Source organism: Heloderma suspectum, chromosome 5, assembly GCF_057233095.1.
Source record: "Heloderma suspectum isolate Gila_16-S chromosome 5, 16-S_ref, whole genome shotgun sequence".
NCBI classification, from domain to species: domain Eukaryota; kingdom Metazoa; phylum Chordata; class Lepidosauria; order Squamata; family Helodermatidae; genus Heloderma; species Heloderma suspectum.
The window spans coordinates 231,403,287-231,419,293 of record NC_139462.1 but is presented as its reverse complement, the minus strand read 5'-3'; the positions used below and the strand labels follow the sequence as shown (position 1 = coordinate 231,419,293).

The window sequence follows — 16,007 nt, the reverse complement described above, 5'->3', positions numbered from 1 at the left end:
CTTTGTCCTAACATTTCGTTCATGCAGCTGCCTGTGTTGGCAAATTATCATTTCACAAAAGAAAACAGCGTTAAGATTTCAAGCATCAGATTTTATTAAGTCCCAACAAGCTCTTTTACAAACATATGGTTTAAGTGCAATGTGCAACAAAATTTAGGATTTCCTGGATGATTTAAGCGTATGAGTTGTGCGGACAGCTTCTGGAAGACCTTAAGACCTTCATTTTGTGCAGCTTGTAAAGGGAGAAAGTCTCATTCTTTAATAGTCTGGACCTTCCTTCTTCAGCTTGCTGTAGTCCACATTAACCGCGTAGAACTAGAAAAGGGAGCAGTTAGGATATGATTATGTTTATACAATAATATTCCTTGGTTCCACATGCCTACAGTCTTGGTAACAACGTTGGAGGACAGCTTTTATACAAAGCCAAATATGGGAGAAACTGAGCTTTCTGCTTCCTTTGGCAGACAAGCTGGAATGCCTTAAATATTACAGACATGCAGGAACAGCCAGCATATTCTGTGTATATGAAAATCAATGGCTTAGACATGGAAAAAAGACTCGAAGAAACTTGTGCCTAGAAGCTTTAAAAGTTAATATTAACTTTTTTTTCTGTGAAACACACACACACTACATAACTGCTTCAATATGGAGAAAGGATCTCTAATCCCACAGCTGAAACAACTTTGAAGCAATTTTGCAGGCAGAATCCAGAGTCAGTGGATGGGTTCTATACTGTTTACTCAAGCACAGAGAGACTTTAGAAGGTTTAATTGGATAGTAGATTTAAGGGAAAAAATCCTGTTTTCAAACCCAATATAAGCTTTTTGTGGAGTCTCCCTTTTGGGCACGTCAGAGGCAGGCAAGGCGGGTACCACGCTAAGCTCAGTGTCTTGGTATTTGTTCAGTGTACTGTCTGCTCTGAGCTAGAGCTTTTTTTTTTTTTAAGTGCTGCAGGTTTAGGGGTACTAAAAACTCTAAAAATGAATTTCCATTAATTAGTTCTAAATTGTGTTCCTTTTCAAATTTCCAGCTTGTCATTTGTTCTAGACGAACATCGGCAGAACACAGCTATACTTTGCCAAGGTTCACAGTTCTGCACAAACTATACAACTTGGCAACACTGCAGAACTGCCCAGGGGGCAGGGAGGTATTCTACCTACGGTGCTCCTTGCCCACAAGGTGGACAAGGAGCACCTCCGACAACCGGCCCGGCATACGTGCACGCCTTGGGTGAAGAGAACCGTCAGGATATAAATTCAAATAATGTACATGTGCAGGGCTGGCCCTAGGATAAACAGCGCCTCGGGTGAGGAATGCCTTCGCCCCTTTCCTTCCTGCTTACTAGAGTGGATACTACAGGCTGACATTTTTGCCCAATTGCAGTATGCAGTTATGCCTTTCAGAGACTATCTTGAGCCAAACCACATTCATTCTCAGTCAAGATTCCCACTCTTGGGGTATCTAAACTGTCACCAACTGCAGCCATTCCAGCAGGCTGTAGCAATGGGAGATGAGGTGGGCAGCAGGGCCAGTCTGCCAGCCCTGCTGAAAAACCAGTCTTTTCCTCCCCATCCTTTTTTCCTTTTGACTTGTTTCTTTTTAGACTGTAAGCCCTGAGGCAGGGGCTGTCTTGTACTTATTGATTGTACATAAGTCACTCTGAAACCCTTTTGGGCTGAGTAGTGGGTTAAAAATCCTTTAAATAAATACAACATAAATAACCCCACGTAACTAACCATTACTAGCACTTACTGTGCCGGGAATATTTTGAACCCAACATGCTGTCAAAAATTATCAGGTGACTTTGCCAATATGGCTTCTACATTTTGCCGTCTGAGTGCTTTGTCTTTTGGTAGTTCTGTGAGAATGGATTGTGCTAAAGGCAGAGGTCCTGGTTAGACTCCTAAGTATGACACATGCTATTTGCTGCTTTGCCTCTGGAAGTGCTTTCTGTCCTTCAAATCCCAAGTGGTTTAAGTGAGGGTTCACCATTTGCAGCTTAACTTGAACAAGCATCTGGAATGTATTAGTTATTGATATTTATATACTGCCTTATTTGCTATAAAGCCATCAAAGCTGTACACAGCAATTTAAAACAGTAAAAAAGAACATTAAAAACATTCGGACATTAAGACAGCTTCATAATTTAAAAGAGTAGATTAAAAGGATGGCTGCATTCAGATGATCGTGAGGGCAAAAGAAGCCATCATGGCTTCTTCCCCCACCCCGATGTGTACGACCACAATTTGCATATATACCTGTGATGCAGTGCAGATTGCCATGTTGTCCGAATCCTGTGCAGTGGGTGTGGCTTCTTACCAACACCACAACCCCTATTACAAGCTATGGGTTGTGGCGTGTGTAAGAAGCCACCCCTGCCATGGACTGCGCCAGGTTCAAACAACATAGCACCCCGTACTGCATCGCAGGTAATTATGCAAACTGCAGCCATGCAATGGCTTTGATGGCTTCTTTCACCCCCGTGATCATCCAAACCCAGTCAATGTGTCTTCACACCCTTTCTAAAAGCCAAGAGAGTCGGGCTAATCGTTGTTTAGGGGTAAGCACATTCCATCGTTCGAGAGCGACACAGGAGAAAACCCTTTAACACATGCCCAATACATGGGCTTCTCCTTGGTTCCTACCAAGACAAATAGTGCCTTAGATAGTTGAGGGCTATCAGACTGAAGCTAAATTCAGACAAGACCAAAGGGATGAGAGTGTAGAGATGAAGCACTCTGGGATTGATGCTCTGCATGGCGTGAGTAGCTCTCGCCATGCACAGCATGAGTTTAGAGATGCAGCAGCCCCCCATCACCAGCTCTTTGTGCCAGGCTTCCCTAAGCACACTAGAAGCTAGAGATGCTGTGACAAGACACACCCTACAGCAGTCTCATTGGAAGGGAAATGTACTTTTGTCTCCTAGGATAACTCTTTGATTTTAACTGTCAGCCCGCAGTTGACAAAGGCCTACAGGATAGCGAGTGCCATAAGTCTGGTTAGGTATTGTGCGCCATACCTTGTACTGGTCAGTGGGTCCCAGCTTGTTCCAGGGCTCTGGGTTATTCTTTTTGTCCCAACTATGTATAGAAATGTGAGAAAAATAGATATACAGCAATCACTACATTTTCATAAAAAGAAGAAAATTAAACATGCAGTATATGGTGAAATGCACTATACATATTGTCCCCCAAGGTTCTCACCAGCATAATGACTATGGCCTCCTCAGTGCTGCATAAAGAATTCATAAATACACAGATCTTTTACTTTGGGTTGTGGCCCTAAGATCAAGATTTGTGAAATGCATTTCAAGCCACTCCTGAGTTTTTCGGAAATACTGGTGCTGATTTTCACTGCCATTCAATACACCGGCAGCCTAAACTCTCTTTTGCAACTCACCTGTCTAGGCAATGCATTTTCCACTAGCTACGTTAATTGGCTTTTAAACAGCCCACTCCCTTAAACTTACTTAAACCACTTTTGGCTATACTGCTCTTTTCAATATCCAGGATAAAACTCCAGTTTACAGTTGAGAAACAACAGCTCTTAGCATCAGACCGAGAAAGTGATCAGCTCATAGCGGGACATGTTTTATTCAGGCAGTACTGTTAAATAGCAACACTCATAAGAAGCACTACGCACCAGACATCAGGATTGCGAAGAGCAAGGCGCGCAATATACAGAAGTGCGCCAGTTCCTCCAGCTCCAATAAACAGGAAGAGAGGAATTAACTATAAGAAAATAAAATATTTCAACATTAGAAGACAAACCTAAAAACTAGGACAGTTCTCTTCATCACATGTTTGAACCATAGATTAATGGTCTAGACGCATAGTAGGTTTTCCCAATGTGGGTCACCTGACTTCATTTAAAAAACACTTGAGGTTATGGCAGGGGGAGTGGGGAGGGAGAGACATGAATTGCAAGGTTTGGGGGCTCCCCAAGGGCGTCTGGTTGGCCACTGTGGGAACAGAATGCTGAACTAAATAGGTCAGCCTTCCCCAACCAGGTGCCCTCTAGTTGTGTTGGACTCCAACTCCCATCACTCCCAGCCAGCAGGCTGAGATAAGACTTTGGCCTGATCCAGCAGGGCACTTACACAGCTTCCTGACAGCCAAGAGCACCCTTACTAAATACAAAAATAGAGCAGAATACTAACAGGGGAACAACGTACTACAGGATGGATTGGTGTTTCCACTCCCCACATAATAAAGCAGATACAGAATTCCCCTATATCAGGTCAGACTATATGTCCACTTACCCCAGAATTGTTCACTCTGGTTCCCCAGGATCTCAGGTCATGGTCTTTCCCAGCCCAACTGAGATCTCTTGAGCTTGAAGATGCCAGAGAGTGAACTGGGACATTCTGCACACAAAGCATATACTCTGCCTCTGAGCTGCAGGCCTCTCCCACATCTCTGGATGGAAGCTTGGCCAAAAGTGGGTGGGAATTCAGAAACACTGATGCCAGACGCTTCCTTCTGATGTACATACACACCCTGAGATAGGAATCCGCTATTTCCACTGGAGCCTGTTGCGTCCTGGTTACATGGCAGTGCCAAGCAATCTTGGAGGTGCCATCAATTAATTGTATACAGCTCTACAAGAGACTGACATGTACCCCAAAGACCACAAGCAGTCCAGAAGAAGCAGTAGATATTTCAGCACTACACTCTTAAAAATATCAGTTACAGATTAGAGTAGCAATCAGGGATTTTCCTCAGGGATCCTGGTAATTTTGTAAGACGGTGTCAAGTCCAAGGGTTGGTCTCGATAGTCTTATAGGCCCCTTCCAACGCTACTATTCTATGATTCCTAGACTATGTCAGAGAAAAGAGGTACACCATGACAGTTTAGCTTGCTAGGATCTGTATTTGTATTTTATTTACTTAAAATAGTTATACACCAACCTTCATCTCATTATACCAGGGCAGTTACAAACTGTTGTTGTTGTTATTAGTATTGTTGTTGTTATTAGTAGAATTAGTACTGAAATCCTAATAAAGCTGCAACAAAAAAGGCAGAAGATACATAAACGAGGCTACTGCACCACCTGGGTTCATAAACCAATTTAAAATGCCTGGGCAATCAAATAAGTTTTCACCTGGTGCTGAAAAGAACATAATGTTGGTGCCAGTCATACCATCATTATCATGGAGATAACAACGTAAAGGTAAATAGTATGGGGTACAATCCTCTGCATGTTTAGACAGAAAAAAAGTCCTACAGCTCCCAGAATTCCCCAACCAACATAGCTGGCTGGGAAATGCTAGGAGTTTAGGGCTTTGATTGCACCCATAGATAACGAGGTGACTAAGGGGGTTTCCATGGGGAGGGGCAGTGGTAGAGCCCCTGCTCTGCATGAAGAAGGTCCCAAGTAGGGCTGTAAACACTCCTGCCTGAAACCCTGGAGAGCCACTGCTGCCAGTCAGTGTCAACAATACTGGACTAGATGGACCAAGGGTCCGATTCAGTATACGGCAGCTTCTTATGTTCCTATAGGAGCAGGAACTCAAGTCAAACTCCTCCTTCCATGGAACCTAAGAAACCAATTTGAGGCAGTGCCAAAGGACCTGCGACTAGCCCAGGATACTGTGGCAGCATCCGCACATCTTATGACAGAGCGTGGAGAGGCCAACGTGAAAAGAAGTGCACTAGTTGAATAGAGCTCCACACACAGGAACCTCTCCCAGGGGTCAGGGGAGCAGGGAGAAGAGCGTATGCAGCTAATGCTTTCCCTGTCTCCCAGCCTGCTTCTAGGTTGGCAATTAATACTTTTTAAAGTAATCCATTGCATGTTTTTTGTTTTGCTCTGTTTACACTTCTCTGCCAACTGAGTTTAGCACTTCATGTGACTGATAAAGCAGGCTCAAGTCTACGAAAGCTTATGCCACAGTAAGGCTGCACTCTAAATCAGCGAACCCTTAAGGTGCTGCACGCCTCTTTATTCTGTGCCCTTTTTCTTTTTTGGGATTGGCCCTGCCAAGGAGGCAATGGTAGAAATGCGGTACTGCTGCTGACAAAGCACCGTGATGAAGCATCCCCCCACCCCTAGCTCAATAAATAAGTAAAAACAAAGCTTAGACCAGTCTTCCCACAACCTGGTGCCCTCCCGATGTATTGGACTGCAATGCCCATCATGGCTGGGAATGATAAAAAGTTGCAATACAACAGATCTGGAAGGCGCTGGCTTGAGGAAAGATGGCTAATGATGCAGTGCTATGCATGTTTAGGTGTTAAAAAGTCCTACAACTCCCAGCATTGCCCAGCCAGCCATGCTGGCTGGGCAATGCTGGGAGTTGTAGGATTTTTCCCCCATCTAAACATGCATAGCACCATTAGACATTCAGGAATGGGGAACATAGGGACCCCTGCATATTGTTGGACTGCAACTCCCATCATCCCTCAGCACTGACTTTTCTGGCTAGGGCTGATGGGAGCTGCAGTTCAACATCTGGAGACCCACATGTTCCCCATCCCTGCAGTATTGCCCAGCAAGGTCCAGCTATTGGGCAACAGGGGTGTGGGTGTGTGCGCGCGCGCGCGCATAGATATAAATAAATAAATAAATAAATATTATGACTGTATGGTATGGGCAAATTCCCGGTACTATTACTTTGCAATTTGCCCCAATTCCCAATACCGTCATTCTCGTTCGATTCACTCCCTCTGCTAGGGAATCGTACAATTCTCAAAAAACCGTATTTCCGCCATTCTCAAAAAGAGATGACTCAACCGGATTAACAGCCCCCCTTTAAACCAGCCGCGACAATTACGCATTAAAATGCAACGGCCCCATAAAACGTGAGATTGCACCAGCGGCAGCCCTGTGGAGGAAGCGGGGGGCGGGGAGAATCAGGGCCCCGGAGGGCGGGCGGCCGGGCAGGCGCCGCCGCCCCACTCACGCTCGGGTGCTTCTTAGCCTGGCTGGCCATGAGGCGGAACATGGCGGCGGGCGCTCCTCGTCCTCTCCTTCTCCTTCTCCTTCTCGCGGGAGTCGCAGCGGGGCGTCGGCGGCCGGGCCTCCTCCGGGTCGTCTGCGCGGGGCGCCTGACGGGAAGGAGCCCAATGTCACTCGAGGGCCCCGCCCCAGGGCCGCTCGGGCTGCCCCACCAGGCGCCGGGCTGCCCTGACTCTAAAAAATAAAGCGCGCACGCGTTTGTAATGTCGCGGACAGGGTTTAAGGTGTGCCGCCGAGCCAACCCATCCAGTCTGGCGCCCTGCGATGCGCCTGGCCGGTGCCGCAGGGACGCAGGCACTCGGTTAGACCGCTGCGCTGCGCTGCGCTGCGCGCGGAAGAGGAAAACAAGCGCGCGGGGCGGGGCGGGGCGCGGAGGGGCGGGGCTCCCCCTCCTCTGCGGCGGGCTGCGCCGGGGCGCTGGCGGGCCCAAGCGCGCACGCGCGGCAGACGGGGCCGCCTGGCGGCCCCGCGCGGCGCTCGCAGAATGGCCCTCGGACCCGCGCCTGTCCCGCGGGGCGAAGAGCGCCCGGCCGCCGCGGCGCAGAGACGCGTTTTCAACACGAAAAACCTTCCCCAGCGCCTGGCGAGCGACCGGGGCCCCGCGGGCTGCTCCTCTCCGGAGGTGCGCGGGCCGCCGCTCGCTTGGAACCGAGCAGCCCCGCCGGAGCGCGCGCAGGCGGCGCGTTAGACGCGGGGCGGGGTGCGGGAGGGGCTGGGATGAGCCACGGGGAAAGAAGCGGCTTCTCCCTTCTCGCCTTATCCCGACCGCGAATTCGGGGCGTTCTAGCGTGGCTTCCTCATGTCCCACGTGACACTTGGGAAAACCGCTTCTGTTGTGGGAGGTGGCTGAGGAATCTCTGGAGCGGCACCAACTGCACCGACAGGGAGAAACGGCGGGAAATGACAAGGGGAGACCGTGAGGTGCCGCAGTGCCTGCCGGGAGTAGAATTGCGAGCCTGGCACCAGCGCGGCGGGCCCTGGGACCAGGACGCTGGCCCCTGCGGGCCGCTGATCCCATCTCCTGGCAGACAGACGCGGCTTCACGTGGGCTGGAACAGGCCTTAGTTTGATACAGCAAAGCCTCCAAGTTAGCACACAGCCTGTCAGAGCTGGGCACGTTGTGCCTGCCCGGTCTGCGTGAAGCACGCCTGCTGGCGCCCCATGGGCACAGCCCCCGCCATGTGCACCCCTGCAGCCCCCCGGGGGGTCCGTCCAATCCGTTCCCCTGAGGGGGCTGCCCCACAGCAGGGGGCAGGCGAATAACTCTGCCCTTGGCCTCCTAATCTCCCCGGCTTCAGATTGTATCAGCTTCAAAGCTATGCCCTGGTGGCGGAAGTCTGTCTGCCACCTGGTGACAGAAGGCGTTGCGGCGGGCTTCAGCCCCATGGGCACATTAAAGGGCGCAATCCTGCATGTTTAGACCAAAGAAAGTCCTACAACTCCCAGCATTCCCCAGTGTTTTTCAAAAACAAAATAACCCTGAGGGGCAACTGGCTGAGGAATGCTGGGAGTTGTAAGGCTTTTTTCTGTCTAAACATGCCTAGGATTATGCCTTTAAAGTCTCCTTCCACCCCACCCCCTGTTTTTGGCATGTTACACCAAAGGGTTTGTGGAGTGCACAGTTGCAAATGTAGCATTTATTAAGGAAGGGGGGGGGAACTTTGCAAGTTTTGCAACTGCCTCAGGTATGTAAGCTCATGTTCCCGAGTCTGTTACTTGGTTTGCAAGTGGAGCAGAATTGGCTAGTGGTACAGTCCTATGGCAGTAAACCATGCAATTTCAGGCTGCTGGTGGAAGAGTGAAATAGCCAGTGCTTTCCTATACTTTAAGGGCGCGATCAGCAAAGCCTACAACTCCCAGCCTTCCCTGGCCAGAACAGCTGGCTGGGGGATGCTGGGAGTTGCAGGGCCTTTTTCCTGTCTAAACATGCATAGGGTCAGCTGGCTGGGGGATGCTGGGAGTTGCAGGGCCTTTTTCCTGTCTAAACATGCATAGGGTTGCTCCTTAATTTGTTTCAACCCCTTTTAAGGCCATCTGAGTTAGTGACCCTCATCCAGTCTTGTGGCATTGAGTTCCATAGTTTAATCCTGTACTGGGTAAAGCAATACTTCCTAACATCTGCCTGAATGGTTCTTCAGGCCTAATGGGGCTTTTGAAACCTATACGAGGGACAAGAAGCAACAGTAAGAACTGGACATGGAACAACCGATTGGTTCAAAATTGGGAAAGGAGTACGACAAGGCTGTATATTGTCACCCTGCTTATTTAACTTATATGCAGAGTACATCATGAGAAACGCCGGGTTGGTTGAATCACAGGTCAGAATTAAGATTGCCAGGAGAATTATCAACAACCTCAGATGCACAGACGATACCACCCTAATGGCAGAAAGCGAAGAGGATCTAAAGAGCCTCTTGTTGAGGGTGAAAGAGGAGAGTGCAAAAGCTGGCTTGAAACTCAACATTAAAAAAACGAAGATCATGGCATCTGGCCCCATCACTTCCTGGCATATCGAAGGGGAAGAAATGGAAGCAGTGACAGATTTTATTTTCTTGGGCTCCAAGATCACCGCAGACGGTGACTGTAGCCCTGAAATTAAAAGACGCTTCTTGGGAGGAAAGCTATAGCAAACCTAGACAGCATAGTAAGAAGCAGAGACATCACCTTGCCGACAAAGGTTCGTATAATCAAAGCTATGGTTTTCCCAGTAGCAAAATATGGCTGTGAGAGCTGGACTTTAAGGAAGGCTGAGCGCCGAAGAATTGATGCCTTCAAATTGTGGTGCTGGAGAAGACTCTTATGAGTCCCCTGGACTGCAAGGAGGTCCAATCAGTCCATCCTAAAGGAAATCAACCCTGACTGCTCATTGGAAGGACAGATACTGAAGCTCAAATATTTTGGCCACCTAACGCGAAGAGAAAACTCCCTGGAAAAGACCCTGATGCTGGGAAAGATTGAAGGCAAAAGGAGAAGGGGATGGCAGACTATGAGATGGCTGGATATCATCACCGATGCAATGAATATGAATTTGAGCACACTCCAGGAGAGAGCGGAGGACAGGAAGGCCTGGCATGCTATGGTCCATGGGGTCACGAAGAGTCGGGCATGACTTAACGACTGAACAACAATGGGGCTCTTCCATTTTTTAAAACAATGGACCAATATGTCTACCTACAATTTTAGAAGTGCTACATAATTTACCAGCAGCGTAAGACTCCACCCTCCTATCCCCCACAAGTGTTAAACCAGCGCAGCGTTGGTATTAACACAGCCGGTTTGTATTTTCCCTGGTTTCCAGGGGACTCCTAAAACACACGCAGTGCCCAGTTGTGCCCTCCAGGCGGCGCAGTCCCTCTCCGTTCTTCCCGCAACGCAACCCGGTGGCAAGCATTTGGATCGGCAGGCCCTCCAGCGAACCCTGGGCCGGGGTTGGGTGCAGCTGATCCCGCCTCCTAAAGTGGGGCTGTCCTGTGGAGCTTTCCATCTCTGGGCGACTCTATGGTTGGCTGGCGGCCTTTCTGGGAGAGTGGCCATAGAGATAAATGAGTAGAGGTGACCACATGGGGCTGGACTTCCGGTGAGGAGGGCCAGCCGCCCCTGGCCGTGCTCCTCTCTGTCGTCGCTCTATCGCTTTGGGGCGTTGCCAGGATCGGTCCAATTTCCGTTTCCTGGATGACTTCCGGAGGGGCTGGCTTTTGAAGCCCAGCTGTTGTGCAAGGGGGAGGCGGAGGAGGATGCTGTGATTCAGCTGCCTGGCTCTGCGGCTGGAGAATTTCTGCCTCAGAAGAGATTAGCTCACCAGCCCTCGCCCTCCGGCTGGGAAGCGTGGGGCACGTCCAGCGCAGCACTGAACTGGCTCCTCCCAAAGCCCCCTTTCTGTTTTGTTTTTTAATTGTCAAGAAATCAGCGCAAATAGAGTCCCCCCTTCCCCATTCCTAAAACTGCATGCTGCAGCCATATCTATAGCTATATATATATATATATATTGCAGTAGGCACCACATTCGGCAGCTTGCATCCAGACAACGTGGAGAGGTCGCTGGGGACAGACCCGCCCCTGGTGTTTCCCCAGGACGTTGCCTTGCCTTGCTTTATGATAGGGCTAGAGAGCAATACAGTATTAATTGCTTTCTTTTCTGAAGAGGGAAAGGCACACGGCCAATAAATCTGGCTCCCCAGTCTGGAAGTTTCCACCAGCGAGTTAAAGCGTGAGTCTCTTTCATTCATTGGCCACCAGACGCTACCAAAGGCGAGGAGCGCTCCATTGACGTTTCTTCCCCGTTCGCAAGATGTTCAGCTGGCTGGGTCATGATGACAGGCGAAGGAAGGACCCTGAAGTATTTCAGACTGTGAGCGACGGTCTTAAAAAACTGTATAAAACCAAGCTTCTCCCACTGGAAGAGTACTACAAATTCCATGAGTTTCATTCACCGGCCTTGGAAGATGCTGACTTTGACAACAAGCCGATGGTCCTGTTGGTGGGGCAATATTCCACCGGGAAGACCACCTTCATAAGGTAACGCCTGGTGGCTCTTTAGATTTCTTGGGAGAACAAATGATCTCTGGGCTGTATTTGTAGAAGTGCATGTGTGTGCATGAAAATTTGTATTCTGTATGTGCATATTTTAGGACAGGGTAAAATGTTTAGCTCCTTGTTTTGTTCTCTTCTTCAGCCTTGTGACTTTGAATATTTGAAGGCCTGGTTATCACTCTGTCAACCTGTGCTTCTGATTACTGATTGCTTAACCAAAAAATCCAGTTTACAGGAAATTCTCATACATCAGAAGGGCTTCTTAAATGCCATTCCGGTGAGATGTAGGAGGCTGATGAGATGCAAAATGCATGAACTAATCCATGTTAAAACGAAAGGCTATCAAAACATTGCCATGAGTACTAGAGAATACATTTATTACTTTACAAAAATTATAAACTGTTATACAGTTAAATAATTGTGAGCAGTGAACAGTAAAGAAAAAAAATTAAAATACAAAAGAATTAAAGTATTTAGAATCAAATGATGCCAATAAAATTGTGGCTGGTCAGTCAGGGAATGCATGTTTGAATAAAAATGGTTCCGCAGACGCTGAAAACAAAGCCATGTTGGTGCCTGCCGGATATCAACAGGCAGGGAGTTCCAGAGAGAAGGAGCTGGTACCCTGAAGGCCCAACTCCCAAGTGGACTCCAACCAAGCCATAGGTCTATGCAGAACCACTAGGAGCACTTCATCTGATAATCTCTGTGACTGGATGGTAAGGGAGAAGTCACTCTCTCAAATATCCTGATCCCAAGTTGTTTAGGGCTTTATACACCAGTAAAAAAAACCTTAAATCTGCCCCAGGAGCAAATAGGCAGCCAATACAGTTCCCCCAGCAAAGGATTTGCATGCTGAAAAGGGGCAGCTCCCAGCAACAGCCGAGCTGCTGCGTTCTGCGCTAACTTCATCTTCTGGGGTGCCCCACATGGAGCATGTTGCAGTAATCCAGTCTTCAGGTTACTAACTACTGTGGCCAGGCTATCACTGTCTAGGAGAGGCCATAGCTGGCATGCGAGCTAAAGCTGGTAGAAGGCGCTGAGAGCCATTGTTGCCATTTGGCCCCCAGCAACAGAGATGGATCCAGGAGTCCCCCCCAACCCCAGATTACAAGTGTGGTCTTTCAGTGCAACCCCATCCAGTGCAGGTGGTAGGCCTATCTCCCAGACTCGGGAACCACTCACTCACAGGGCTGCTGTCCTTCCAGAGTTCGGTTTAATTTATTAGCTCTCATGCAGCCCATCACCAAGTCTAGGCTCTGATCCAGGACTTGCACAGCTACACCTGATTCAGATGTCACAGGGAGAGAGAGAGAGCTGCGTGTCATTGGCATACTGATGGCATTTGGCTCCACATCCCCTAATGACTGCTCCCAGCAGCTTCATATAGATGTTAAAACACGTTGGGGACAAGATGGTACCCTGCAGAACAAGGAACAATCACCCAGTGTTACTCTCTGAAAGTTGTGATTCTGTTTTTGGACTCAACAACTTTTGTGCTTTTGTGGTCTTAGCATTACTTATAGCTTTCCCCAACCTAGTGCCTTTCAGACATTTTGGACTACAAGTCCCACAAGCCCAAGCCAGCATGGCCAGTGGTCAAGGATGATGGGAGTTGTAGTCCAAAGCATCTGGAGGGCACCAAGATGGGGATGGCTGGCATATAATCTTGTGGGCTAACATGTATGGCCTTTCATGTTGAAAATTCATTCATTTCTTGCATTTCTATACTGCCCCGTAGTCGAAGCTCTCTGGGCAGCTTACAAAAAGTAGCATGAATGGATAGGGGTAGGATACCAATAAAATACTTCACACAACTTAAAGCACTGGCAAAAGATCATAGCACTCCAGGGAGCGGGAGGGGAGAGATGCCTCTTAACATCATGACTGGTGTTGATCAAGGCAGCAGGGGCTCGGGGCTCTGATGTCAGTGGGTCTGTGAATCTGCTCCAGGTTTCACTCAGAGCTGGCCAGAACTCTAATGGAGCAATCCAAAGTTGGATCGCTCCTTTTGTGTGCTGGCTAAAACCTGGAGCAGATGCACCACCCCACTGACATTGGAGCCACCAGCCCCCACTGGATCAGGGTGACCTGAGGTTCACGTAGCGGAGGTGTTTGCACAAGAGGAGCTTCTGGAATGTGGAGTGCTCAAATTCTGAAAAAAGGATAGGCTTGCTAGGATGTTTAGATCAATATTTCATAATTGAAGCATACTTTGGAGAACACCTGGGAAGAGAGGGGAGGAGGAGGAGTTAGACGTGCCAACATTTAGATAATGGCGTGAAATGTAGACTTTGTAGATTTTTGCAGCACTGGTACCCCTAAATTTGGTGCTGGTGCTTAAAAAATATAGATCAGCCTTCCTTAATCTGGCACCGCATTGGGAACAACTCCCATTAGCTCCTGGCCGGCATAGCCATTCTGGTTGGGGCTGATGGGAGTTCTAGTTCAGCACATCTGGGATTAGGCACCAGGTTGGGGAATGCTGTTATAAATGCTCAGCCCTGCTTTGGTGTAGTGGGATCCTCAAAACAAGGGCATGTCAAAATAAATATGGGTGTTTAATCATCATCAAACTTGCTGCACTGGTGTGTGGTTCTAGTACCCATTAACTCTTCCATTTTAGTAAATATTGAGATGCACCATAAGCCCAATGGAGGTTCACAAGTAAGAGACTTGCTTACCAGTATCACCTTAGGGGCTAGTTCTCATTGAGGTGCTGAGCCTGGACTGTACTACTACAGAGTTCAGGTGGGGGCCCACAGGACTGGAAGTGGTACAGCCCAGGCGCAGGCTTACCACCTCAGCGAGAAGAGCCAGGCCTCAGTCAGGGCTTTTGGCTGCAGAACTTTCACTGATGCTAAACTGGATTCAGTTCTCGATCGTACTCACCCAGCGTGGGGATGGTGCATCGTCGCAGAGCAATCGAACGTGACAAAAGCAGAGGAGAAGGAAGTAGGATGTAACACATGCTTCTTTCCGCTCTTAATTCGGCCTTCCCTAACTGGCTGCTCTCCAGATGTTTAGCACTGCAATTCCTATCATGCCTGGGCATAGGCCATGTTCGCTGGGGCTGATGGCACTTGGCTAGAACGTCTGGAGGGTGCCTGGTTAGGGGAGGCTGTCTTAACTCCTCTGGCGTCTGCAGGAAGAGACTCTTGCACCATGTGCCCCTCGCACCCTCTTGGCACTGTTGCCCGTCTTCCTCTGTGCTCTTCAGAAGTGGCACATCCAGCAGAGGGCAATGAGAGGAAGGGGCGGGGGGGGGGGCTCAGTGCTGCACCTTATGAGATGCCTCAGTACGCACTGCCAGTTGGATATTTATTTATTATTTATTATTGATTGATTTGTACCCTGCCTTTCTACCAAAAGTGGCATTCTCGGCAGCTCACAATCACTGATAAAAGAATAAGCAAGTACATTAGAAAACAATTAAAAAACGCAACAGCAGAGGAAGAACGGCATCCAGCTCAATGGATGTGCTTGCACACCAAAGGCCCGCGTGAATAAAGTGGCCTTTGCCTGCTGGCGGAAGGGTGGCAGGTTGGGAGCGGGCCGGGCCTCCCTCAGTAGGGAGTTCCACAGCCAGAGAGCCGCCCCTGAGAAGGTCCTCTTTTGCATTGCCACCAAACTGCCACCCTCAGACACATCTCGGAAGAAGGGCCTCTCCAGAAGATCTTCAGAACCGAGCTGGCTCCCATGGGAGAAGGTGGTGTTCCAGGTAGGCCAGTCCCAAGCTGTGTAGGGTTCTATAGGTCATAGCCAGCACTTTGAATTCAGCCTGGAAACAGACCGGCAGCCCGTGAAGATGTTGCAACAACAGAGCCAAGCGCTCCCTGTAACCAGCCCCAGTCAGCAGTCTGGCCACAGCATTCTGGACCAGCTGAAGTTTCTAGACAGTTTTCGAAGGCAGCCCCACCTAGAGTATTCCAGACGAGGTGTAACTAGGGCATGTGTGACCATGGCCAGATCAGACGTCTCTAGGAATTGGAAGTGGAATTGAAATTGGAAGTGTTTTTAATGTAGTTTTTTTTAATATTGCATTTTAAATCTGATTTTGATATGCTGAACCTCTGAAGGATTTTATTATATCTAGCAGTGTATAAGTGTCACAAATAAACAAATAGGGACAGGCCCAGTTGGCGCACCAGCCTCAGCTGTGCAAACGCACTCCTGACCACTGCCGAGACCTGGGCATTGGAGGTCAGGGCTGAGTCCAAGTACACCCAGCCTGCGAGCCTGAACCTTCAGGGGGAGTGTAACACCGTCTGGTAGGGGATGGACAATAGCAGGAAACCAGTGTATCGCCATGACCATTTACCTTTATCATTTAGGTGTCGCACATCTAGTGGAGGAGGAGTCCCATGTATTATAGCCTTACTCTGGCTAGAATGGGATACCTGTGCACACCCTCCAGATTCCACTCTGACCGCAGGAGTAGGCAACTCGTGACCCCTCCAGATGTTTGGGCCTATAACTCTTATTATCCTTCACCGTTGGCTCTTCTGGCGGGTGT

The 16,007-nt window shown here is 48.9% G+C and overlaps 2 protein-coding genes across 4 annotated transcripts in view; one reads left to right on the top strand and one right to left on the bottom strand.

Annotated features, from left to right (window-relative positions):
- Positions 1-70: 70 nt before the first annotated feature.
- On the bottom strand, positions 71-7,041 carry COXFA4 (cytochrome c oxidase associated subunit FA4). 2 transcript variants are annotated; one of them, XM_084859574.1, is made up of 5 exons: positions 6,906-7,041; positions 4,262-4,366; positions 3,643-3,731; positions 3,020-3,080; positions 71-315 (listed from the first exon to the last, which is right to left on the bottom strand). In XM_084859574.1, exons 1-5 carry the CDS (start codon positions 6,945-6,947, stop codon positions 259-261), a joined length of 354 nt encoding a protein of 117 aa, XP_084715700.1. In that variant the 5' UTR covers positions 6,948-7,041; the 3' UTR covers positions 71-258. The 2 variants fall into 2 exon arrangements, with proteins under 2 accessions (XP_084715700.1, XP_084715701.1); XM_084859575.1 differs by lacking the exon at positions 4,262-4,366.
- A 41-nt stretch (positions 7,042-7,082) lies between these two features.
- LOC146345288 (EH domain-containing protein 3) overlaps positions 7,083-16,007 on the top strand; it is a 48,423-nt gene continuing 39,498 nt past the window's right edge. Inside the window, exon 1 of one of the 2 annotated variants that reach the window (XM_084859570.1) lies at positions 7,083-7,583. In XM_084859570.1, coding sequence (XP_084715696.1) covers positions 7,165-7,583 — 419 coding nt within the window. In that variant the 5' untranslated portion in view covers positions 7,083-7,164. Of the gene's footprint in view, positions 7,584-9,359; positions 11,477-16,007 lie in introns of those variants that run through there. The other variant, XM_084859571.1, reaches the window with a different exon arrangement.

Coding starts and splice junctions, on each gene's coding strand:
- COXFA4 (XM_084859574.1), bottom strand. CDS start 6,947: ATGTTCCGCCTCATGGCCAGCCAGGCTAAGAAGCACCCGAGC. Junction 3,732..4,261: donor CCAGAGTGAACAATTCTGGG/GTAAGTGGACAT, acceptor ATTTTCTTATAG/TTAATTCCTCTCTTCCTGTT. Junction 3,081..3,642: donor CTTCGCAATCCTGATGTCTG/GTGCGTAGTGCT, acceptor TTCTATACATAG/TTGGGACAAAAAGAATAACC.